Source organism: Nycticebus coucang, chromosome 6 (genome assembly GCF_027406575.1).
Source record: "Nycticebus coucang isolate mNycCou1 chromosome 6, mNycCou1.pri, whole genome shotgun sequence".
NCBI lineage: Eukaryota > Metazoa > Chordata > Mammalia > Primates > Lorisidae > Nycticebus > Nycticebus coucang.
The window spans coordinates 122,015,553-122,040,311 of NC_069785.1; the positions used below are offsets into that span (position 1 = coordinate 122,015,553).

General features: G+C 51.4%; 1 protein-coding gene across 3 annotated transcripts in view; it reads left to right on the top strand.

The window, feature by feature from the left end:
• CEP164 (centrosomal protein 164) overlaps positions 1 to 22,275 on the top strand; it is a 70,441-nt gene extending 48,166 nt beyond the window's left edge. The window contains exons 12-32 of one of the 3 annotated variants that reach the window (XM_053594777.1): positions 2,566 to 2,733; positions 3,622 to 3,768; positions 7,532 to 7,741; positions 10,326 to 10,457; positions 10,543 to 10,759; positions 11,697 to 11,774; positions 12,007 to 12,138; positions 12,457 to 12,579; positions 14,035 to 14,178; positions 14,621 to 14,704; positions 14,815 to 14,883; positions 15,238 to 15,413; positions 15,765 to 15,891; positions 16,218 to 16,279; positions 17,045 to 17,252; positions 18,046 to 18,153; positions 18,998 to 19,109; positions 19,742 to 20,086; positions 20,957 to 21,023; positions 21,834 to 21,956; positions 22,139 to 22,275. In XM_053594777.1, the coding sequence (XP_053450752.1) occupies positions 2,566 to 2,733; positions 3,622 to 3,768; positions 7,532 to 7,741; positions 10,326 to 10,457; positions 10,543 to 10,759; positions 11,697 to 11,774; positions 12,007 to 12,138; positions 12,457 to 12,579; positions 14,035 to 14,178; positions 14,621 to 14,704; positions 14,815 to 14,883; positions 15,238 to 15,413; positions 15,765 to 15,891; positions 16,218 to 16,279; positions 17,045 to 17,252; positions 18,046 to 18,153; positions 18,998 to 19,109; positions 19,742 to 20,086; positions 20,957 to 21,023; positions 21,834 to 21,956; positions 22,139 to 22,235 (2,929 nt within the window). In that variant the 3' untranslated portion in view covers positions 22,236 to 22,275. The remainder of the gene's footprint in view (positions 1 to 2,565; positions 2,734 to 3,621; positions 3,769 to 7,531; positions 7,742 to 10,325; positions 10,458 to 10,542; positions 10,760 to 11,696; positions 11,775 to 12,006; positions 12,139 to 12,456; positions 12,580 to 14,034; positions 14,179 to 14,620; positions 14,705 to 14,814; positions 14,884 to 15,237; positions 15,414 to 15,764; positions 15,892 to 16,217; positions 16,280 to 17,044; positions 17,253 to 18,045; positions 18,154 to 18,997; positions 19,110 to 19,741; positions 20,087 to 20,956; positions 21,024 to 21,833; positions 21,957 to 22,138) is intronic. The other 2 variants (XM_053594778.1, XM_053594779.1) reach the window with 2 other exon arrangements.
• Positions 22,276 to 24,759: the final 2,484 nt, after the last annotated feature.

A 24,759-nucleotide genomic window follows, 5' to 3' on the forward strand; every position in this document is an offset into this window, starting at 1 on the left:
GTTCTCCATCCCTCCTCTGCCCAGATCATGGTGAACTTTAGGAATGAGTCCACTCAGTTCTCCATCCCTCCTCTGCCCGGATCATGGTGAACTTTAGGAATGAGTCCACTCAGTTCTCCATCCCTCCTCTGCCCAGATCATGGTGAACTTTAGGAATGAGTCCACTCAGTTCTCCATCCCTCCTCTGCCCAGATCATGGTGAACTTTAGGAATGAGTCCACTCAGTTCTCCATCCCTCCTCTGCCCGGATCATGGTGAACTTTAGGAATGAGTCCACTCAGTTCTCCATCCCTCCTCTGCCCAGATCATGGTGAACTTTAGGAATGAGTCCACTCAGTTCTCCATCCCTCCTCTGCCCAGATCATGGTGAACTTTAGGAATGAGTCCACTCAGTTCTCCATCCCTCCTCTGCCCGGATCATGGTGAACTTTAGGAATGAGTCCACTCAGTTCTCCATCCCTCCTCTGCCCGGATCATGGTGAACTTTAGGAATGAGTCCACTCAGTTCTCCATCCCTCCTCTGCCCAGATCATGGTGAACTTTAGGAATGAGTCCACTCAGTTCTCCATCCCTCCTCTGCCCGGATCATGGTGAACTTTAGGAATGAGTCCACTCAGTTCTCCATCCCTCCTCTGCCCAGATCATGGTGAACTTTAGGAATGAGTCCACTCAGTTCTCCATCCCTCCTCTGCCCGGATCATGGTGAACTTTAGGAATGAGTCCACTCAGTTCTCCATCCCTCCTCTGCCCGGATCATGGTGAACTTTAGGAATGAGTCCACTCAGTTCTCCATCCCTCCTCTGCCCGGATCATGGTGAACTTTAGGAATGAGTCCACTCAGTTCTCCATCCCTCCTCTGCCCGGATCATGGTGAACTTTAGGAATGAGTCCACTCAGTTCTCCATCCCTCCTCTGCCCGGATCATGGTGAACTTTAGGAATGAGTCCACTCAGTTCTCCATCCCTCCTCTGCCCGGATCATGGTGAACTTTAGGAATGAGTCCACTCAGTTCTCCATCCCTCCTCTGCCCGGATCATGGTGAACTTTAGGAATGAGTCCACTCAGTTCTCCATCCCTCCTCTGCCCAGATCATGGTGAACTTTAGGAATGAGTCCACTCAGTTCTCCATCCCTCCTCTGCCCGGATCATGGTGAACTTTAGGAATGAGTCCACTCAGTTCTCCATCCCTCCTCTGCCCAGATCATGGTGAACTTTAGGAATGAGTCCACTCAGTTCTCCATCCCTCCTCTGCCCAGATCATGGTGAACTTTAGGAATGAGTCCACTCAGTTCTCCATCCCTCCTCTGCCCAGATCATGGTGAACTTTAGGAATGAGTCCACTCAGTTCTCCATCCCTCCTCTGCCCAGATCATGGTGAACTTTAGGAATGAGTCCACTCAGTTCTCCATCCCTCCTCTGCCCAGATCATGGTGAACTTTAGGAATGAGTCCACTCAGTTCTCCATCCCTCCTCTGCCCAGATCATGGTGAACTTTAGGAATGAGTCCACTCAGTTCTCCATCCCTCCTCTGCTCAGATCATGGTGAACTTTAGGAATGAGTCCACTCAGTTCTCCATCCCTCCTCTGCCCAGATCATGGTGAACTTTAGGAATGAGTCCACTCAGTTCTCCATCCCTCCTTTGCCCTGGTCATGGTGAACTTTAGGAATGAGTCCACTCAGTTCTCCATCCCTCCTCTGCCCAGATCATGGTGAACTTTAGGAATGAGTCCACTCAGTTCTCCATCCCTCCTCTGCTCAGATCATGGTGAACTTTAGGAATGAGTCCACTCAGTTCTCCATCCCTCCTCTGCCCAGATCATGGTGAACTTTAGGAATGAGTCCACTCAGTTCTCCATCCCTCCTTTGCCCTGGTCATGGTGAACTTTAGGAATGAGTCCACTCAGTTCTCCATCCCTCCTCTGCCCAGATCATGGTGAACTTTAGGAATGAGTCCACTCAGTTCTCCATCCCTCCTTTGCCCTGGTCATGGTGAACTTTAGGAATGAGTCCACTCAGTTCTCCATCCCTCCTCTGCCCAGATCATGGTGAACTTTGGGAATGAGTCCACTCAGTTCTCCATCCCTCCTCTGCCCAGATCATGGTGAACTTTAGGAATGAGTCCACTCAGTTCTCCATCCCTCCTCTGCCCAGATCATGGTGAACTTTAGGAATGAGTCCACTCAGTTCTCCATCCCTCCTTTGCCCTGGTCATGGTGAACTTTAGGAATGAGTCCACTCAGTTCTCCATCCCTCCTTTGCCCTGGTCATGGTGAACTTTAGGAATGAGTATACCTGGACTGTGTCCACCTCTCGCCTGGACCAAGCAAATACAGTGCACACCTGGAGAGTCCGACTCTAACTCAGGCAGAAGGAGAGCTCAGGAGAGAGTTGCTCCTTCCTGCAAATCGGCCTTTGTCTCCTGTGCTGTCCACTGGTGTAGGGGCAGGCGCTAGGACCTAGCCTGGGAGGAGGGATTGATCTCAGTCCACATCTGCACTCCCCAGTTCCCTTTCTGCTTTCCAAATTGAGGGCTCTGATTCATCTACTCTGGCTGGCCCGACCAGGTTATCTCCTCCACTTCTGCATGGGGAACAGCTCCAGAGTCCCCTTCATAGCCAGTCTACTGAAGAGGGGCCCTTGCAGTCCCCTCAGCGGCAGCCTGAATGGAAGGAGGCCGAGGAACCTGGGGAGGACTCTGTAGCCAGCCCCAGCCCACTGGTTTCCCTTCAGAGGTAAGGATGAGGAAAAGCACCCCTTGGAGGGGGCGGCTCCTCTGTGTGTTGTGTGCATGTGTTGGTGCTGAGAGTAGAGGCAGTGGATGGGCCTAGGGAGGTGGGCGGTAGAGGGGCTAGGGCAGGTTTGTAGCCTAAGTAGCATCAGCAGCAGAGGGTCTGCTTTAGTGTCTCACGGGAGCTGGGAAGTGAAGCCTGCTGCTTCCTATTCCTCAGTCTACACCTGAGATTGGGGTGTACCATCTGATTAGGAGAACTTAAGACTATGGAACAAGAAGCTATCTCTTTTATCCCAGCTTTTTCCCTGTCATGAACTAGGGCAGAGACTGCTGTCACCCCGGCTGTTCTGATCCTGCCATGGGAGCCATTTCTCCTGGTTCCCTCCCCACCAGCACCCTCCCTTCAGTAGTCATCCCACTTCCAGTCATTCTGCAAACTCAGCTGGAGTTCTGTTGTGTGCTAGGCCCAGGGAGAGGAAGGTGCAGAGCCCCAGGTTATCCTGAGGCCACCTGGGTTTGCATCTTAGCCTGGTCCAGAACCCAGTGTACATTGACTAGTTCTTTGTCCCCCTAGCAAAAGAGAGATGCCATTCTTAGAACTCATCAGGTTGGAATGAGTTACTGGGGACCCGAGCAAGGGCACATACCAAACAACAGGTGCATGCAGAGCTTCTCCTTGGCTGCTGTGCCGTCCTGGTTCCCACATGGGGCAGTAGTCTCTGGTCTTTAACACAGACAACTTGGGGAGCAACTGGGAGGAAGTTTGAGACCCGAGGGAGGGAAACTTTCTTGGGGCTATTTTCTCTTGTCCCTGTCATAACTCTTTGACCCCAAATGGGTGCCTCCTTCCTACTGGCTTTAACACAGTTGCTTCCTTATTGCCATCAAGGGAGCTGGCCCCAAGCCTGTCTGCCACCCATGAGAGGGGCAAGGAGCAGCACTCCCAGGCCGAGGAGCTGGGCCCTCGGCAGGAAGAGGCAGAGGAGCTCAAGGAGAAGGTGGCGGTCAGTCCTACCCCACCGGTCTCTCCAGAGGTGTAAGGGCCAGTTTTATGTGTCTGTCCCTGTCCTCCACTGTGTGTAGATTACAAATGTGCCCATTCATTCTTGGGAGTGGGGTGGGGATGCTGCTGGAGGTCGAGTGCAGGGAAGATGGAGCATATCCTTGGTGCCCCATATGCAGCCTAGGAGCCCCACATAGCTGTCGCTAGTCTTCACGTGGGGTTAGCTTAGGTCCCCAGGGCTCCTGGTCAGGACTTGGGGTACAGGGGTGGACCAGGAGGTACCTCCTGTCTCATTAGCAGAAACCTGTTAAGTCCTGTTACCTCCTCTACCAAGCCCTGTTTTTCTCTTAAAATTTTTTTGATGGAGTATTTATACTGAAGGACACAAATCTGAAGTATATAATTCCACGAATGTTTGCATCTGCGCACACCATGTAACTGTCACTCAGCTCAGACATAGACTGTTTCTATCCCTTGAGCAAGTTTCCTCATACCTCTCTCCACCCACCCCAGGTCTCCACTGCTCTGGTTTTTGTCCTGTAGATTCATTTTTCTGGTTCTCCACTTTCATATAAATTAAATTATACAGGATATGCCTTTTGTTTGTGGGTTCAAAGGTCAATATACTTTTGTGATTCGCCTATGTTATTATGCCGAGCATTTATTTATTTTTTTTATGCTGAGCATTTCTGACGTTTAGAAATCATTTTCCTTTTCTCTTCCCCTTCTCACCCTTTCTCCTCTTACCCTTTTTCCAGCTGAGGAAACTGAGGCTCAGAGAGGTGAAGAGATTTGCTCAAGGTCACGTTGTTAGTCAGTTGCAGAATTAGGACTAGCCTCTAGTCACTAGAGTTCTAGACTTCCGACTTTCAGTCTGCGGCCGCTGTTACTTTTCTCTGCTTGGAAAAAGGCAGGTGCTCGGATTTGTACATTTTTCCCTCTGTGAACTGAGCAGGTACAAAGGATGTAGGGCTGACAGTTGTGCAGAGACAGGTTCATATGCTGATAACTCATGGGGAATGTCACTGAGAGCTGGCAGGACACGTGAGCCTAGATCTCATGTCATCACCGTAACATTGCAGAAGTGATGTGGGGAATGGGCGACCACTTTTTTCAGATAGTGATAGATTCTATGATGAAAGCTGTGACCCCGAGGAATGATACAGCTTTCCCAAGGTTCCTTGGTGGCTGTGGAGAGCCAGTTTAGGGTGCTTTCTATGAGGACAGGAGACAAATGTGGTTCAGAGACAGCAAGAGCTGGGCAGAGGTCAGAGAGGTGTTTTTCCCGGACTTCTGGGAGGCAGCCTGGGCCCCCAGCTCTTACCCAGCTGCCTCGGCTGATTAGTCCCCTTACTTTGTGTTTCTCCCCCCATCCCAGTGAGTCTGTCCCTACTGGTATCTCAGAGACACTTTACTTGGTCACACAGTTTCAGTTTCCTTAAGGAAATGACTTTTGTTCCTTTCCTGGGTCTTTTCAGGCTCATAACTTCCTTGATATTAATCTTTATAGCTACATTAGGAATAGATTGGTTTTCTGGGTTTTGTGGGAGTAGTTCTGGGTCTGTCAGCTTTCAAAGACATCAAGTGGAATGGCAGGGTCAGGGGCAGAGGCAGGTCAGAGGGAGCGGGTGAGGCGGGGAGGCAGCACGCGCCACTCACAAGGCGCGCTTTGTGGCCACCAGGCGGGGCTTGACAGCATGAATATCCTCCTCTTTGTCATCACAGCATCTTTTATGGAGACCTGCAGAGAAGAGGGCAAATGAATCAAAGCCACCAGATCTCTTTGATTCTGGTCCAGCTTTAGTGGTAGTAGCCTTTTAGAATGTTCCTAGGGTGCTCTCAGTCTGTCCTCCCGTCCTCCCCTTCCTCCCTGCTTTCCTTCACATGTGTCTGAGGGACTTGGTGGCCAGCCTGAAATGATGGTGCTCCTACAGAGCCTCCCCTTTGTCACCTGCTGTTAAGACACGGTGATACCTGAGGAGTTGGCCTAGAAATCAGAGCTGCCTCTTCCTCTGGAGTCCTCAACTTCCTGATTATCATAGATCTCTTAAGACATTGTTTATTGTCTTGGACCTAAGCTAGAAGTTTAGGATACTAGATCTTTAAAGCTGGGTGAGGGAGAAGAGACCCACTGGAAAACAGCCCTGCTTGCCTGTGCGCCAGGTGTGCAAGCGAGCTCACTGGTGCGTGTTGCCTGGGCACATGCCACCACATGGTCTGATGCCCCAGCTTTCCACAGCATCTGTCCCTAGGGCTCCACGTAGCTCCACACCCTGCAGGAGAGAGAGACATTAAAAGGTACTGTCTCAGGGAAAAAAGATGTTTTCAGCCAAGGTTGGAAATGAGCTGGAGGGTTGATGAGGCAGAGAGCTGCGGGGGAGGCTCTTTCTGAGGGCAGCGTTCTCAGAGGACACGGCAGCCCCATCTCTCACATCTGCAGCAGTTGGAATGTGTCGGGACTGACAGGATTTGGAAGGAGGGAAGAGATGGAGGTGGGAGCAGAAAAGGATTGAAGGTGTAGCTCAAGACTTTCTGGTCTGAGTTATTATTTTAGGAAAGGGGAAAGAAAAGGTCTTTACGGTTGCTTAGAATTGTCAGTAGCCTCTTCTGTTTTCTTCCCTCTCTCGTCTCAAGGGCCTCAAGTCCTTGTTTTCTTCCGCTGCTCTAATTTGATGTTCCCACTGCCTTTCATCTGCTGTGTGCTCGAGCTGCGGGGAAAGGGGTTCTTAGTCCCTGGCTGGAAGGGCTGGCTCCCCTGTTTGACTCACCCAAACTCTCTGATTTGGGTCATGCCCATACTTTCTCACTGAGGCCAACTGAGCAACGAGGCCTACAATGGGCAATGGCTGTGGTGAGACCAGGTTCCAACATGCGATGGAGGAACTTGGAAATGCAGACACACTGACCTTTAGGAAAATCACTTGGGGAGGCAGATGCTTTATCCTGCTTATGCTTTTCCTTGCTCAGAGTGTTCTTAGGGTTTCTCTTTAGGTATTTCCTTCACGAACCAGAAAACAATGAAAATAATAGTCCTTATTACTTTACAGACATTGTTTTAATCAATACGGTTATTCCTTAACACCCACCTGTGCTCTGAATTTCTTTTGCTCCTTTTCAAACACTGACTTAACTCTAAGCAGATGAAAACACGCCCTGGTGGGCAGATAGGGGAACATGGCACTCCTGTTTACTCTTGCTACATTTTTTAGGTTAGGGAAGCATTTCCTCCTGGCTTTGCTGGTAATGTGAGAGCAGAGTTTCCTATTCCTGGACCTCCATTGATTGCTATAGGTCTCAGGGCTAGGAGACAGGTGGCTGTTTCTCCTGCAGGCTCTGCTCAGTTTGGGAAGCAGAGAGCAGTCTCTAGGGACTGTTTCAAAATTACTGGCATGAGCCTCAAGTAGCAGGCAGAGTCCTTGTGGGGAGACAGTAATAGGACCCCGAACCATTCTGTGGAAGTATCCATAAGGGACAGGGCTTCTCTCTCTCCCTGCTGCTGCCAGCTCTTGCCAGCTTTAGGTTTTGATCTTGGGCCGCAACCTGCCAGATCTACTGAAAGTCTACTATAGACCACTCTTTTCCCTAGGCTCTTGGGGCCTTAGACAGCCACAGTGGGGCTTGTCCTATAGAACAAATGATGACTATATCTTATAGCTTGCCCTTGGATGAACTGATCTACAAATATGTCTCCTGATGTGGGCCCTTCTTTAGGATTCCATATGTGGTGTTCTGTATCCACCCTTAATGCCAAAGGATATTAAAGCTATAGTAATATGCTGTTCCTCACCTGTGGTAGGCAATCCATAGAGCCTGTGGCTCCCCCAAAGCAGCTCTCAGAGGCTACACTAAAGGCCATGGAAGAGGCTGTGGCCCAAGAACTTGAGCAAGAGGAGAGGCGGCTGTTGGAATCCAAGCAAGAAAAGATGCAGCAGCTGCTGGAGAAACTGCAGCGGGAAGAGGAAGAGGAGATGCTCTGGCTTCACCAGCAGAAAGAGAAGGCGCTCAGGTCCTGCCCTCCCCCTGGGCATACTCCCTGGGCCTCGTAGGGATGCGAGGCGTGAGTGACACCCTCCTCCCATCCGGGAGACCACTGGGATGCCCATGGCTCTACTAAGACACTCCTGGAAACTTTACCCAAGAATTTCTGCCATATCTCATTGGTTATCCCAGTTGTAAAAGAGACTGGGAAATGTTAAGTTTTTATAGCTGGCCTTTTTACCTGATGGAAAAAAATCAGGGTTCTGTTAGTAGGAAAAAAAGGAGAATGGATATAGAGATGGTAATGAGCAATCTGTCACAGTCCCAGTATGGGAAAGATACTACAAAAAGGTGTTAATGTATTTCATTTACTTGGCAATTTAAGTAAAGGCTAAATCTTGTCCTCTTAGAACATCCAAGGGTGGTAGAGAGAGTTATTATTTTTAGATTATACATAGCAAAGTGTATAAAGCATTTATGCTTAATTTAGAGAAAATAAAGCAGAAAAGCAGCACCCAAGTACCAGGAGAGCTGGGGGCAGGCTCTCTCATTATCCCAGCACAGGATCTGCTGACCCAGGCCCTGTCTTTATATTATACCTCTGGGTCCTCTGCCAAGAAGCATCCCAAAGAACAGACTTCCCCACAGCATTTTCCTCTTCCAGGCAGCTGAAAACTGGGTCAAGGGCCCATCCAAACTAGACATGAGTCAGCGGCTCACCTTAGGATGCAACAGCTGAGGGACGTGCCAGTGGTGTCTCCCTGCCCAGGCTCTTCCCCTCTTCCTGGCCACCCTAGGCTTAGCTTACTGTGCTTTGCATTTCTCCCCGAAGCCCTCTGCCTCCAGAGGAGCCTTCAGAGAGCCCTCTGAGATTGTAGTGAGCACTAGCATGCCGAAAGCATGTGATCGGGCCTGGAACGTGGTGGGTCAGATAGTGCTCATTGTTGTTTTCAGGTCAAATCCATGCAGTTTCAGACAATCTCACCTAAGTGATTTCTCTGTGGGTAGTGCCTTGTCTGGTTCTCTTCAAAGTAGTTCATCAAGAGAACCCTATTTCTGTTTATGCCCATGCCTTTTTGAGGGGTCAACCTTCCTTTTCTGTGCTGAGAAATTTACACATGGCAGAAATTTCTAGAAGCCACAGCTGATCTTGTAAAAAGGTTCTTGGATGAGAAGGTAGGTAGCCCTTTAGTTTCTTAGCTGCAAAATGAAGATATTGGACTTAACTTCTGAAGTCCCCATCAGTTTTAACATTCTGTGTTACTGTGTGTAAAATTTAGCCATGGGATAAGGAGAAAGGGTTTCTGGGAAATCTAGAAGGAAGTACCACCCAAGTACCACCCTGGCACCCACCCAAAGTAGCAGGAGGTACTTTTTCTTTTTTCAGACAGATTCTCACTCTGTCACCCAGGCTAGAGTGCTGTGGAGTCAGTCTAGATCACATCAACCTCAAACTCCCAGGCTCAAGCAGTCTTCTTGCCTTAGCCACCCAAGTAGTTGGGACACCGGCTACACCACCTATAGGCACCGGCTACAAAGCCTGGCTATTTTTTTTCTATTTTTAGTAGAAACGGGGTCTTGCTCTTCCTCAGGCTGATCTTAAACTCCTGAGCTCCAGGGATCCTCCCACCTTGGCCTCCCAGAGTGCTGGGATTCCAAGTGTAAGCCCCTGTGCTCAGCCTTAACTCCAGTTTTCTATCGTAGTAGAAGAGAGCAGTGGTGTTAATAACTTGAAATAGGAAACCATCCTAAATCCTTTGGCTTTGAAATTCTCTACAGAAACTTTTGAAAGAGTCTTCCAAATCACGTTTTTCTTAGACTTGACTTCCCTGAGTGCACAGCTCACATCCCTAGGTCATGTAGGGCTGTGTGAAGATACCCTGAAAAGAGTATCCATTTGTGTGAGCAGAGGGATGTCTGCTTTGGACAAAACGGTCGGCCTATAAATAGGGAAAACAGATACAAAAGATCAATTACGATGCACAGCACAGAGAGGCATGAGATAAGAAAGGTCCACATACAAAGTGTGCTGGGAACAGAAAGATGAATTGATGAATGTGTTGGGGAGCCGGGGGGTTAGAAAGACTTCCCAGAGAGGAGGGAGCTGGGTGTCGAATGATGAATATGGGTTTGTCAGATAAAAAAGAATTCTTGGCAGAGGAACTAGCATGGACAAAGGCAAGAGGCAAAGAGAGTGTGGTGGGATTTAGAGATGGTGACTCATCTGATGCGCCTAGAAAGGAGTCTATAGGGTGGGGAGGGAAAGAATGTGCAACCAGAGTCAGGTGGGTGACTGTGTCTGACCTGGAGCAAATGCTGTGCTACAGGGAATGTGTTGGCCAAGTGCGCTTTAGAAGAAATATTGTACTCAGACCCTACAGCCTAAAGTCTGCTTCCTGTGGCAAGGGGGGTTCATGGCCCCCTGGTACCCTGGACGGTATTTAGGGAGGCAGCCTGGATGCGGAGGCTGAGGTTAGACTTGTCTTTAAGATTTAGGACACTTTATAGGCAGACTCCAGGGTTATTGCAGGCTGAGAGCCAGGGATTATGAATACAGTAGGAAAGACCTTTGCCATCCCTCTCAACAAACTTGCCTTTCCTTTCCACTTAAGTTCCCTGAAGGAGCAGCTGCAGAAAGCCACCCAGGAGGAGGAGGCCCGGATGAGAGAGGAGGAAAGCCAGAGGCTATCCCGGCTCCAAGCCCAGGTCCAGGCCAGTGCAGAAACAGACGCGGACCGAATCAGGTGAGTATGTACTGTGGGTTGCCCAGGCCTGTGGAGGTGACCCCAGAGTGCACAAGGCCATCCCCATTCCGTTCTGTCTGCCCAGGGCCGAGCAGGAGGCTTCCCTGCAGAGGCTGAGAGAAGAATTAGAGTCTCAGCGGACGGCTGAGAGGGCTAGCTTGGAACAGAAAAACAGGCAAATGCTGGTGCAGCTCAAGGAGGAGATGGAGGCATCGGAGAAGAGTGAGCAGATTGCCCTGAATGCCAGGAAGGAGAAGGCTCTGCGGCAGCTGCAGGAGCAGCTGGAAAGGGAAAGGAAAGAAGTGAGGAAGTCAAGCAGGGACTTCAGCCTCTGATGTGTTGCTGGGCTACCTGGGGAGGAACTGAGTGCAGAGATAGAGCAGGGGCAGGGCTCAGGTGGTATGCAGGCCAGGGAGCCAGGCAGAGAGTGGACGTCATGCACACACAGGCCTGGGGTACGATGAGCTGACCTTCTGAGCTCATCACTGCAAGTGGACCTGACTCTGCTCAGGGCAGGTACTGGCTCTGGTCTCTATGGCAGGGTGGACATGTCAGGTATCCAGAGTCCCTCCAGAATTGGGCCAGATGGGGACTGCCAGCTGGGTGTTGTCAGTGGTGGAGGGGTCATCAGAGACTGGAGGGAAGTGTCCTGTGGATTTGAGAAGGCCTCACGGTGGGAAGAACGTTAGCCAGACCAGAGGTCTTGAGACAAGGGTATCCTGTCCCTGTCTCTGAGGGGCAGCTGCACTGACTTCACCTTCTTCCCCCTTTTCTCTCCTGCCTTAGAGTGAGAGGCTAGCAACGTAGAGGGGTTTTCTCTTTTGTCATTGCTCTGTCTCCCTCCAGGATAGACACTGCCATAATGGTCAGGGCATCCTTTCTCTTTTGGTGAGGAGCGGTGCTTTAGCTATTACACAGGGAAAAACTGCAGCAGGATTGAGGGAACTTCATTGTCCTGCAGGTGCTCAGAGAGATTGCGCCCTCCCTAGCTCTGATCTTATTCATATCATGAGCGCCATCTGTAGACCCCAGGCTTAGCCCAGAGGAAGGGGGATGGGAGCGGTGAGCTGAGACTGAAATGCCCCCCTGTCCCAGCATGCGTGTTCCTGTTCATTCACCAGTTGAGAGTTTAGGGATTGAGTTTTTTTCTGAGGAACAAAGATGTGCCCTTGGGGGTGGTCAGTACCAGGCCAGCCATTCCCAGCCTGCTTCCTTCACAGGCCCTTTGCTCCTCCCCAGGTGGTGGCAAGGCTAGAGAAGGAGCACAGTGCTGAGCTGGAGCAGCTTTGCTCCTCACTGGAGACCAAGCACCAGGAGGTGAGATGTGGCTGGCCAAGAGGGCAGAGTCTGGGTGTCCTGGCCCTGAGTATGAGCCCCAGGACCCCTTTCATGGCTGGTCAGCAAAGGGGCTCAGCCCCATCTCGGGAGCAAGCCTCCCTTTTCCTCCAGTTCCCTGGGGATGGGTGCTGGGTCCTAGGAATGTGTCCCCCAGCAGCAGATCTGCGGTCTCTCTGAGGGTTACATTTCCTATGTGCTGGGGCTTCCTCAGGTGGTCTCCAGCCTCCAGAAAAAGATAGAGGAAGTTCAGTATAAAGAGGAGGCCCATCTGCAGGAGAGCCTTGGGCGGGTAGAGCAGAGAGCTTTCCAGAAGGTTCACCAAGTGATTGAGTATGAGCAAGAGGTGAGTGCTGAACACTGGCTGTGCCCCCAGTTTTTGTATGCACCTGTCACGCACGGGCTCCCTCTTGGGCTGAGTGTCCTCCAGTTTGGGGTTAGTTTCTCTGGTTCTACTTTTACATCTTAGTTCCCTTGAAGCCAGGTACTTCTGCACCCCCAGGCCCCTCTTTGCATGTGAAAGGGTGTTAGTGGTATGGCCACATGTATGCCGTGGAGCCTATAAGTGTAGTGATTGTGTGTGTTGGGTGCGAGGTGTGTATCAGGCCTCAAGTGCTGGTCCACCGTCAGTCCTCATGCCGGATCCCTGCCATCTGCCCCGCAGCTCAGCAGTCTCCTACGAGAGAAGCGCCAAGAAATAGAAAGGGAGCACGAGAGGAAGCTGGACAAGATGAAGGGGGAGCACCAGCAAGTGGTGGAGGAGGCCAGGGAGCAGTACGAAGCCGAGGTAGCTTGGCCATGTCCCTTGTGCGTTTTCTCTCTCTCTCTCTGATTCGTTCTCTTCCTTCCCAGCTGATGTGGTCAGGGCTTGTGGGAGGCTTTCCTCCCTCGTCTCCTGCAATTATGAAGTTGTTTTTTGCCTTTTTACTAAACCTCTACTTAATGGGGGTAAGTCCTGTCTATTGGGCAGGCTGTGCTGTCTTCTAACAGGAATGATGGCCACATATACTGAGCTCGTACTGTGTGCCTGGCACTGCTCTAAGCTCTTTATATACAGGGTGGACATAAAGTTTGTGTGCAATTTAAAATGGTTTAACATAGTTAATTGCACATGAACTTTATGTCCACCTTGTATATTAACCCGTCTGTTCTTAACAGCAGCTGTAGGAAGTACGTACAATTATTATCTCCATTTTAAAGATGAGAGCACTGTGACTTAGAGAGTTTAAGTAAATTTCCCAGGTAGCACCCAGCTAGTAAGTAGAGGAGCTAGGATTCAAGCCCAGGCTGTCTGACTCCAGAGCCTTCAGTGTCATCCCTCCAGTGCCATGCCAGTAGGGTTAATCAAAATTTTGGAACACTGTGAAATAGACTGGTGAGAAAAAAATAATAGACATGGAAGAGCCGGATAATATATTGGTAATATTTGCCCATTTTTAGCCTTTGGCCTTAAGGTGGAAAAGTTCAATTACTTGAGTGGCCCCAAGCTGGCTTGGCTTGTTCAGTGGGTAGGAGTAACTGACTGTAGCCCATGGCTGAGTCTTGTGTAACTGGAACAGTATTCCAGACTCTTTCTATTATCTTTCCCAGGCAGAAATAGTGCTTATGTGATGTTTAGCTGAATGCCATCCCTGACTAATTTCGACCTTGCTGGAGAATAGGGGCAGTTTATCCGTGACCTCTCTTCCATTAAGGAGGAAGAGTTATACATGGTGGAGCACTGGGAGAGCCAGGGAGCATCCTCATGGCATCTGGCCGGCATCTGCTTCAGCTGCAGAGGATGGGACAGTGCTGGCCTTGTAGCTTTGCCTCTCATCTCTAAGAGCTGGCCTTAGGGAGCTGGTGATGTCCTTGAGCTTTTTTTTTTTTTTTTTTTTTGAGACAAGAGTCTTATTTCGTCATCCTTGGTAGAGTGCCATAGTGTCACTGCTCACAGCAACCTCAAACTCTTGAGCTCAAATGATTCTCCTGTCTTAGCCTCCTGAGTAGCTGGGGCTACAGGTGCCCGCCACAGTACCCGGCTATTTTTTAAAGATGGGGTCTTGCACTTGCTCAAGTTGGTCTCAAACTCCTGAGCTCAGGCAGTGTACCCACCTCAGCCTCCCAGAGTGCTAGGATTACAGGTGTGAGCCACCGTGCCCGGCCTGTCCCTGAGCTTATTGACCTGGGGGTGGGGGAACTATGACTTTTGTGGTGGGAAGGTCCATTGCAGTTTCCCACTGGTGGGCTCACCCCCCTTCAGGAGAGGAAGCAGCGGGCTGACCTCCTGGGGCACCTGACTGCGGAGCTAGAGCGCCTCCGGAAGGCCCATGAGCGAGAGTTGGAGACCATGAAGCAGGAGCAGGAGAAGCATCTGGAGGACTTGCGGCGCCGGCACCGGGAGCAGGTGAGGGGTCGGGGTGAGAAGAGCCCACCATGACGTCTCTGTGCAAGGCAGGAAGGTGCTGGGTGCACATGCCACGGCTGAAGCAGGATAGAGCCCAGCAGCTTCCAGACTGGGGGGTCTCTCACTGGCCATCTCCAAGCTGGGGCATCTTTGCTCCTTTGTTTTCTGGGCTAGGGGACATGCTTGGGATTAGAAAGGGAGGTCAGCCTTGGTAACGCTTTGGAATCAGTCCTTTGCTTCTCCTTGTCCCTGCTGGAAATACACAAGGTGTGGTGCTTTCCTGGGAGGCTACGAGGGCACACTGGGAGGAAGTCTGAGCCCAGAGTGGCGGTCGTGGTGTGGCCTGGGGGGTTGTGGGTTCTGGAACCTGCTCCTGCCTCTCAGCTGATGCCTTATACTCTTCTACACTTATGTCTTTCTCTCCACCTGCTCTTCTGGGCAGGAAAGGAAGTTCCACGATTTAGAGATGGAATTGGAAATGAGAACTAAAGATGTCAAGGCCAGATTGGCTCAGCTGGATGTTCAGGTGAGGGATCTGCAAGGGCCTTGCCCTTAGAGTGACGGCTCCTCTAGAAGACGGGCCTTGCCCCTCAGCCCTGGGTCTGTAGGCAGCCAGCATGCTCTGTCTCCCCCCAGGAGGAGACTGCCCGGAAGGAGAAGCAGCAGCTGCTCCATGTGCAGCGGCAGGTTGCTCTGGAGAACGAGGTTTGTCTGCTGCTCTTGGTCTTGTCATCCGTTTGCTTTTCCTCCAGATCCCCTTCCTTTCCACACCTGCCCTCCCAACACCATTTTTGTTTGCCTGATCAGGGCCCTGGAGTTCTAAGCTCTGTTGGCTAATATTCCACTATTAGCGTCACTCTGTCGACCTCCACTTGGGAACCTTGAGGAATTGGGGCTGTGGTGGGACAGGAGCCTGCAGGCCTCCTGACCTCAGAGACGATGACTTCAGTCCCATCCCCCGGCCCGGCCTCCTCAGGCTTCCCTGCCTGCTCATGCTGCTGCTCCCTGCCTTCTCCCCACTGTGTCTCTGGGTGCTTCGATCTTTCCTTCTGCCCCCAGGAAGCCACAGCCACCCATCAGCACCTGGAGGAGGCAAGGAAGGAGCATGCCCACCTGTTAGAGTCAAACCGGCACCTCCGAAGAATTCTTGACAAACTTCGGTCTCGCAAGTTGGAGATGGAGTCCCAAGTGGACCTGCTGCAGACTCAGAGTCAGAGACTGCAGAAACGCATCAGGTGGGGTGGGCACTTAGCCGCCCTGCCTGCCTCCTCCCTGCCCTCTGATGTCTGCTGGTTGTGGGGCCAGTCTAATCATGGCCCAGTTCAGAGGGAGACGCAGAGGGGCTGGAGCTGCTGAGTTGGGGGCCAGGCAGAAGAGCCTGTGGCTGCTGCATTTTGTAGGAAGTAGGGGGTGTCAGGAGGGTGGGAAGAGCAGGGGATCCTTGATTGTACTGTTGCATCTCAGCCCCACCTCTGGGACTGTGGCTGGAGTAAGGCAATGGAGATGTCCCAGTAGGACGCTGCCTGGGCTGCTTCATCATGAGACCCTGCCTCACACCTACTGCCTGCTCTGCTTTCTCTCCACAGCAACCTGGAGGCAGAAGCGCAGAGGAAGCAGGACCTGTTGAAAGAGCTGGCCGTTGAGGAGAGTAATGTTTCCTCACATTTTGAGCCGGAACTCCACATTGAGGACCTGAGGAAATCTCTTGGGATGGTGAGCTGGGACCTAGAGACTGGGTAGGACATCAAGAGGGGTGCGGCACCAGGGGCAGGGTATTGGGGGTTCATCAGGAGAGTGCATAACTAGGGGTGGGCATCCGGAAGGATCGTGGCTCTGCTCTCTGTAGGACCTGGTCTCCGGTTCTTATTCCCAACCTCCCACTGTCTCCACTGGTCCCGTAGAATATTGCCAGAATATTGCCTGGCAGCTGGCAGAGCCATTTCCTGTCTAGGCCACTGGCAGGCCTTTGGGGTCTCTTGAGCCTGCACGATAATTGCTTTTGCTGTACTCACTGGGTCTTTTCTACTGTGTATCCCTAGAACCAAGCCAAAGAGGTGTCCTCTACTCTTTCTCAGAGCAAGGAGGACTTGTCCTTGGACAGGTGAGTTCCCGAATGACCTGTCTTATTTTGGGTTGGGGGTACTGTGCAGGAGCGAGTGAGTGAGTGCCTGATTAGAGAGCTGGGGTGAGCTGAAGTGAGGCGACAGTTATCACCCATGGGGCTTGGTTCAGCAGGGAGGCCTTAGGGAACTGAGAAATCTTCTCTGGCAGGTTAAGAAACTGCCCGCTTGGGCAGCACCTATGGCTCAGTGGGTAGGGCACCGGCCCCATATACTGAGGCTGGCAGGTTCAAACACAGCCCCGGCCAAACTGTAACAAAAAAATAGCTGGGCATTGTGGCAGGTGCCTATAGTCCCAGCTACTCGGGAGGCTGAGGCAAGAGAATTGCCTAAGCCAAGGAATTGGAGGTTGCTGTGAGCTGTGTGATGCCACAGCACTCTACCCAGGGCAACAAAGTGAGGCTCTGTTTCTACAAAAAAAAAAAAGAAAAGAAACTGTCTGCTATAACTTTTGACACAGCATTCTGGCATCTGCTGACCTCTGGTTGACTGCCGGAGTGCCTGGTCATCCGTGTGGAGGGCCTTGGTGCAACCCTGTCAGGGTAGGGCCACTGCTAGTCCCGCATGCTGCACACTGTAGGCACTTAACAGTGGCATCTCAGCACACTGCCCAGTTGCAGCCTGGCAGCTCCTACCTGTGCTCAGGGTGGGCATTAGCTAGGGAACTGGCTGTGTGACAAAGCAGGGTTCTTGGAGTCTTCTGTTTTCCTTCTCCAATTTTGCTGTCCTGACCTGTCCTCCCACAGTGTGCGGCACTACATCTCTGCTGAGGGGGTAGCCCTCCGTAATGCCAAGGAGTTTCTGCTGCAGCAGACACGCTCTATGCGGAGGCGGCAGACAGCTCTGAAAGCTGCGCAGCAGCACTGGCGCCATGAGCTGGCCTGTGCTCAGGATGTGGCCGAAGACTCAACAGACACCAAGGCCTTGGGAGATGTGCGCAGGAACCTGGAGGAGGTCAGGAGCTTGAGGAGAGGCTGCCAGCCTTGTCCCGGGGGAGCACTGAGGGAGCCAGCCCACTGCTCACGCTTGGGGTTCCCTAAGTTGGTTAAAATGAGAGTAACCTCCTGGGCCTTGGGGTTACTTACAGTTACATGGCAATGCATAGCACTTCTCTAATAGCAAACCACTGGATCCTCACAGTAACCATATACTCTATAACGTGCAAGGTAGTATTATTATTCCCATTTTCTAGGAGAATAGTAACAACTAAGATTTTAAAACTTTAAATTTCAGAAAACTTTTAAAACTTTTAGATGAAAACTTTTTCATTCTGTCAGACTAGGTGCTTCTTTCATACATGAAAATCCTTTAAACACACTCAGCATAAGACTCTGAGTAGCTTCTCTGATAGCCTAATTTGCATCAGAAAGGCAGAGATTTTATTGTTGTAAGTTGGTGTTACAAATCTCTGTACTGGTAGAGGGTCCTGGCAGACCTGGGGGCTCTCTTGCATCATTCCCGTGCCCTTAGAATTCTGATGATGAGGAGGAGGATGATAGTGATAATTGGAGCAGTGATGACAGTCACCATTTGGTTAGCAGTCACAATTTGCAACTTTATTAGGTATTAGCATGGTGTTACACATGTGATATACTATCTCATTTAATTCTCACAACCTTGTGAAAAGTCACATTTCTCTTTTCCAGAGTTAAGTAATTTGTTCAAGATCACCCAGCCAGCAAATGGCAGAGTTGGGACTACATCTGTGTGGTTAGTCACTTCTCCTCCCCTTTCTCCCTGGCTGCAGGAGACCAGGCACCTGGATGAGATGAAGTTGGCTATGCGGAAAGGCCATAACCTGCTGAAGAAGAAAGAGGAGAAGCTGAATCAGCTGGAGTCCTCCCTGCGGGAAGAGGTGCAGCCCTGTGGCCAGGGAGCCCAGTGTGATCGTTGCCTCCCTCTTCTGATTCTGGGGTTGGGTTGGGTTCTTTGGTCCTGGGCACGGGAACTGGTCCTCAGGGCCCGGACTGGGCAGTGGGCTTTAGGTTCCTGGCTGCTGGAAATGACTGGTTCCAGCTCTGAGTTTGTTGAAGCCACCTGTGGATTTGGCTATTTGTGCTGACCTGGAACCTCTTACTGAAGAGTCCCGAGAAGTGGGCCTAGCCCTGCCCTTACTTTGTCAGTGTACCAAAAGAGAAGTTTGACTGGGGTGTCAGGAATGGACGCACATGACAGGTTTTCCAACCTGGCCTGTGACCTTGTGGATTTTCTGCTGGGTACCTGAGGTTTAGCTGTGGCAGGAGGGAGGATCAGGTGGCTGGATCCAGCAGGGAGAGTCTACTGGGAGAGTGGGGCGGGTATCTATGGTCCTGGTGGCCCTGTTGGCCATAGCTCAGATGCTTGGATTCTCTTAGTCTCACCCCATTCCCAGCCTGCTGTGAGGCAGCCTGTGTGGTCTCCCCAGCCCCTGCCATGGTGCCTGCTGGGACTGGGCCCCAGAAGAGCCTACCCACTGAGTCCACAGTCCCCATATGTCAAAAGGGCAGCAGCCTACAGACAGTCTCAGATATATAGCAACATAATTGCTAGGCGAGCAAACAGAGATGGCTATGTTTCATGGCTTTGTGTAAGAAAGCCAGTGTGAAGACAAAAAATGCAAAAGAACCCAGCTCAGCATTCTAGCCACTTGCTGGGAAGGCAGGAGGCAAGGTAGACAGCACACTGGAAGGGGTGGTAATAATCACTGCTTTACCTCTCAGGACTTAGGCGAGGACACTTTGAAAGAGTCTCCCACCAAGAAGGTGACCTTCGATCTCAGTGACTTGGATGGCACAAGCAGTGAAAGTTCCGATTCTTCCTCTCCGCCTCGCAGTGAGTGGTGATGGCAGCAGGCAGGTGATGGGTGAGATGCAGGGTGAGGACTGTAGTCTCCAAGGATAGGAAGGAATAGGGGAACAGAAGGCTGTTCCCTCAGCCTTGCAGGGGGAGGTCTCTGAGCTGGTGTCTGTACAAGGTACTCAGTTAATGCTAGGGAGTTAATGCCTGGTTTGCTGGCCCAAAGGGCCCAAAGTTAATGCCTGGTTTGCTGGCACACAGGGCCCAAAGGGTCAGAGGGCCTTCTGAATGCTGCAGAGCACTTTATCATGAGAGAGCTATCTCTGCTAGTCTCTGGTCTTCTAAGGCCTTCGTGGGGGAGGCTGTTCTCCCTCTGCTGTGCTGGCCTGAATGTGAGCAGAGGGCCCTCTCCTGTCTGCCTTCTCTCCAGGGTCCTGGGCCCATTTCCCAGGGCCTTGCCCTGGAAGCCTGTTTCTCATGGCCAGCTTTTAGAACACAGAAGTTCTGCTATCCCTTGAAACCCCCATATGCCAAGAGGCTGTTGTCTTGGTTGTCTGGAGGAACGGGGAAGGACAGCCACCAGGGGGCTGCAGTGCCAGCTGGGTCTGAGGTCATTCCAGGCCTGACCCTGAGTTCTTCCTCACCGTCCACCTCTTACCTTTCAATAGGCTTGTCCCCAAGTCCCATCTTTCCCGACAAGATCCATGACCTGAGCAGCTCCCTGCAGCGGATCAGCAGCCAGCTGAACACCGTCCTGGGCCTCCTGGGCAGCCTCAGTGCTCAGCCACCACCGCTTTTCACATCCACGCCAGCAAACTTCTCCCTCCGGGCCCTCAAGAGCACCTCCACTCCCACCTACTGCCCCTCCTTGGCCAGGGCCTCGGCCTCATCCCCTGTGACACCCACATCCACGCAGTGGGCCTGGGACCCGGGGCTGGGCCCTAGGCTCTCCTCTTCCATGGCTCAAACAGTAGATGACTTCCTGCTGGAGAAGTGGCGCAAATACTTTCCATGTAAGTCTCACTCTGGGCTGGCGTTTGGATCTGGGCTCAGCCTTCCCACCATCCTCTTCCTCTTCTTTCTTTCTTTGGCCCTCTTTTTCCTATTCCTCCTTTTTTCCTCCCTTTGTCCCTTGCTCCCCAACTTTAGCATGGTCATTGGTCCATTGACTCTGGGGGTCCCTGATGAAAAAGACCTTGTTGGTGGTCCTGCAGCCAGAGGCTCTGTGGGTCAGGATGGTTTAGGATGGAGCCTGGGTTGATTGGGCCCTTTTTTATGGATTCTAGAACTCAACAGAACCTAAAAGTCATTATAGTTGTCATCAATAATTACCATCTTGTGCAGTACATTATGGCCCAGGCATTTGGTGTATATTTCTAATTAAGTCTTCCTGGTAATTTTCTGAGGTAGTAATTATTTATCCACATTTTACAGATGAGGAAACTGAGACTCAGGTTAAATTATGTGCTCCGGGTACCCAGGGAGTGAGTAGCAAACTTGAGTTTTGACCCATGGCTCTGTGACTCCAGGATTCTGCTTGTAACCCCTTGGTGTGTGGCTTCCCCTCGCTTCTGGCCAGGTGGCTTCTCCTGGTCTTATAGCCCCTAAGGAATGCGAAAAGCCACAACACACTGGCATTTGAGGAAAATATAAATCTCTTCTTTCTGCTTCAACTCAAGTTTGAAAAGTAGATTAAGTTTTAGAAATTAAATAAATAGGACCATCCTCTGTCTTACCTCTAGCCATTGAGGCTTTTCTTGCTTTTATTGTTTGCTCTGGGGAAGCAGGAGGTGCAGCTGAGCAGGAAGGCATCCTGCAGGCTCAGGAGGAGAGTGGCTCAGTGCCTCTGCCAGGTGCTGAGCCCTTTCCCCCTGCCCTTCCAGCAGGCATCCCACTGCTGAACAACAGCCCTGCCCCCCTGGAGAACAGGCTGGGTTACGTATCTGCCAGGTAAGCCTCCCTGGGGCTTGGTCAAGTAGAGCCTCACAATCAAGTTTCTTGCTGTGAGGGGAGCAGACCTTCTGGACCTGTTGTCCCAAGAGGTCAGGAAGACTCCCAGTCTACAGAGCTACCCATGTCTTGCCTGGGTCTGAGGTGCCTCTCCACAACCAGAAGGAAGTCCCAGTGGGGGCAGGGCCTGGCTTATGTTGCCAGCTCCATGAGGAAGCTGCCCTGTGGCACGGGGGCAAAATCAGCCCCTGCCCCTTCCTATGGCCTCTCCAGCCTTGGAGTCTGGCCTTTTGTCTTTGTCCTTGAGCTCTTGTTTGCTTCCTATGGCTCCTTTCTTCCCCAAGTCCTGCTGAGCAACATCTGGAGCCAGAGGGGCACCCCACTGGGGAGACAGACGGGCAATTATTTAAACCTGTTATTAATTTCCCATTCATCTTATTCCTTGCCAAATGTATCCCTCACTCTTGCTAAGGCCCCCAGCCATAAGTAACCCCCCACCATCTCTTTAGCCAACTCTGGAGCTGGTGCTGCGCCCAAGTTGTTGGAGGGGAGCTATTTGCTGATGAGATTGGCTGGAAACAGGCAGATGTGGGAACCCAGAGGCTGATGTCTGTAGTATGAACCTGGGAGGTGGGGCAGGGTCTATCACCACCTTCCCTTTTGGGAATTGTTCCAGAGGGGCAGATTTGCCTGTGAAAGGATGATTTGACTTGGTAGGAGGCAGGATGACGGGTTGGTCTTGTACACATGTCCTTCCTCGGGCAGCCCCCGCCTCCATTCTTCCTCTCCCCACACTCTCCTCCTTCCCAGTGAGCAGCTCCGCCTCCTGCAGCGCCCACATTCCCAAATCCCCGAAGGGGGCAGCACCAACTTTCAGGGCATGATCGAGGCTAACCGAAAGTGGCTAGAAAATTTCAAGAACGACTCCAAGTTGTATCCTTTTAGCTGGTTCCAGAATCCTGGTCCCTTCCTACTGTAGCAGTGAGGTGGGCTGCAAGGCCTGTCCTTGTGCCCTGGGGGGTCCAGGGAGCGTCCGTCCGTTCAGCCTATGGCCTTCTGTTGGCCCCTGTCTGGTGTGCTCAGCTGATTGCAGTTTTCCTTCACCCCGTGGCCAGACATCTCTTCTCCTCGGTGCCCAAGCCAACAGCCACTTCCAGCCTCCTGCAGCTGGGCCTGGATGAGAAGAGAAGGCTGAAGGTGTTTCACTATTGAGTCTCTGAATGGGGACGTGGGACAGCCTGGCCTCTCCTCCACCCAGACCAAGTGCCTGAGGAGCTGCCTGGTAAAGCATTTTCTGGTCCCCTTTGCCACTCTCCCCACTCAGGACTTTGAGGGGCAACAGGGACTGCAGGGTGGGTGAAACAGCCTCATACTCTGTGCCCACGTAATGGGTCATGGGCTGAAATGTGGGACTGCTGCAAGCTCCTGCATGATGTGGCATGCTGACGGCCCACGGCTGCTGTGGAGCACGGAGATGCAAACACCTTTGGGAAGAAGCTGTCTTCAGGACCCAGGGAACCTCTGGGACTGGGCTGGTCCCTTGGCGCTGCGGGGCACGTCTTGGGGCTCCCTTGGAGGTTGTGTATATGGTTCTTGATTCACCAGGACCAAGTCCCCCAGCGTGTTTATACCCTGGGGCCAGATCTGTGGGGCTCACCCCTGTCTCTCCAAGGCCTTAGCCTTAGACATTAGGCCCTTTCATTTTTTTCCTTTTTGTTTCATTTTTTAAAAATTTTTTCCTTTTCTTGAGCATTCCATCTTTCCATTTGACTATCTCAGGATTGGCCCAGAGCCCTGCGGAAGGTTGCTGGGGCCTGTCCCTCTGCTGCACTGTGTTTTCCCCAAGGGCTGTCCTCAGGAGCGCCCCTCCTCCTTCCCCTGGGCTTCTCCTCAGCCATCCCAGCGAATCTCAGGTCTCCAGTGTACAACTTCTCCAGGAAGCCAAAAAGCCATAGGACAAGACTGGGATGGCTTCCGGGCCTCACCTGGGTTTTCTCTTCCCAGAACACCTTTGGTATTCATTAGTCCTTGTTTCCACCTGCTTTTCAACCTGTGCCTGACCCCACTGCTGCCTATTCTCAGAGCCTGGCTGGCGAGGGGCTGGGCCAGCGTTGGTACTGGCAGTGAGGGGTCTCATGTCAGTAGGCGCTGCTGCCACTCTGGCCGAGCTTTCCACAGCCCACTTTCCATCGGTGGGCTCCTGGGGTGGGGGTTTGCAGGAGATGTTCTCTGACATGGCTCATGGTTTAAATAAAATGCCCCCATTTGTTCTTGTCTTAAAAGCTGTGGGGTTGCCCTTGCCTCTGTAACACAAGGAAACCAATTCTCGCTGCCCCCCCCCATTACTTTGTCATGCAATAAGAACCTAAGATCTAATTGACTCTTTTATCTGTTAGATGCCTTTTAGGCATCAGCCTGCCACACAGAAAAAGCCCATTACGTTATTTGCCTCATTCTGTGTGCTTTGGGAATAGCTCATGTGATACAGCTAACTCGAGTGATAATCCTGTGTTTTCTACATCAATTAAATCTCTGCGGGTCCATTTTCTACAAGGCAGTTGTGTGAATGTGTCTACTTTTCTTTGGCTTCCTTCTTCCTGGGAAGGGAGGAAGGAAAAATTAATATTCATGGAGCGCCACCCTAGTTAGTATCTGATTTAATCATCCCAACAATGTAGATAGGTATGTAGGTATTTTCTGCCTTTTTTTTTTTTGCAGTTTTTGGCTGGGGCCAGGTTTGAACCCACCATCTCTGGTATATGGGGCCGGCACCCTACTCCTTTGAGCCACAGGTGCCGCCCTTCTGCTTCATTTTTATGGAAGAAGAAGAGGAACAGCCAAGGCTCAGAGATCTTTAAGTGCCTAGGGTAGAGTCCCTAGTAAAGTAGCTGAGCTCTCTGCACTCCAATCGTGTACCCCTAGAGCACCCTTTCCCAGTCCCTGGAAGTGCTGACATTCTCCCTCTCCCTCTGCCTCCTCCTGCTCCCCCACCTGCCAGCTGGAGACCCATAATGCCATTTCCCAAAGGCCAGCTGGCTTTTCCCCCCAATGCAGATAAATGAAAGATAAGACACCCCCCCCCCCCAGTCCCTAAGTTGATTTTTTCTTGCTCCTCTGGTAGGAGCAGCTTCCATATAGTCTTGGATTTATAGCAAGAGAATTTGAGGAGGGCAAACTGCGATGGCTCCTTTCATTTATTTGCATAAGAAAGCCAACTGCAGACAAAAGTTACGAAAGAAGGAGACTAGTGTCCCAGCCACTTCCTAGGAAGGAAAGACAAAGAAAAAAAAAAGGGAGGGGGCGGTGCCTGTGGCTCAGTCGGTAAGGCGGTAATGCGCCGGCCCCATATACCAAGGGTGGCGGGTTCAAACCCGCCCTGGCTGAACTGCAACCAAAAAATAGCCGTTGTGGCGGGCGCCTGTAGTCCCAGCTACTCGGGAGGCTGAGGCAAGAGAATCGCTTAAGGCCAGGAGTTGGAGGGTGCTGTGAGCTGTGTGATGCCATAGCATTCTGCTTTGCAGTAAACAGCTTAGCAAGATTACAATAGCTGCTCCATGTTGCACTGGCAGTAGAGGAGGACCAGGACCTGAGAGTTCTAACTTTCTGGGGCTTCAGGAAAGAGTTTTTGTTGTTTTTTTTTTTTTTTAAAGAGGATATTTATTTTGAATAAACTATATGCACACATAACTCAAAATTCAGATGGGACAAAAGTTACTCCTTCTATGAGCTATCTACT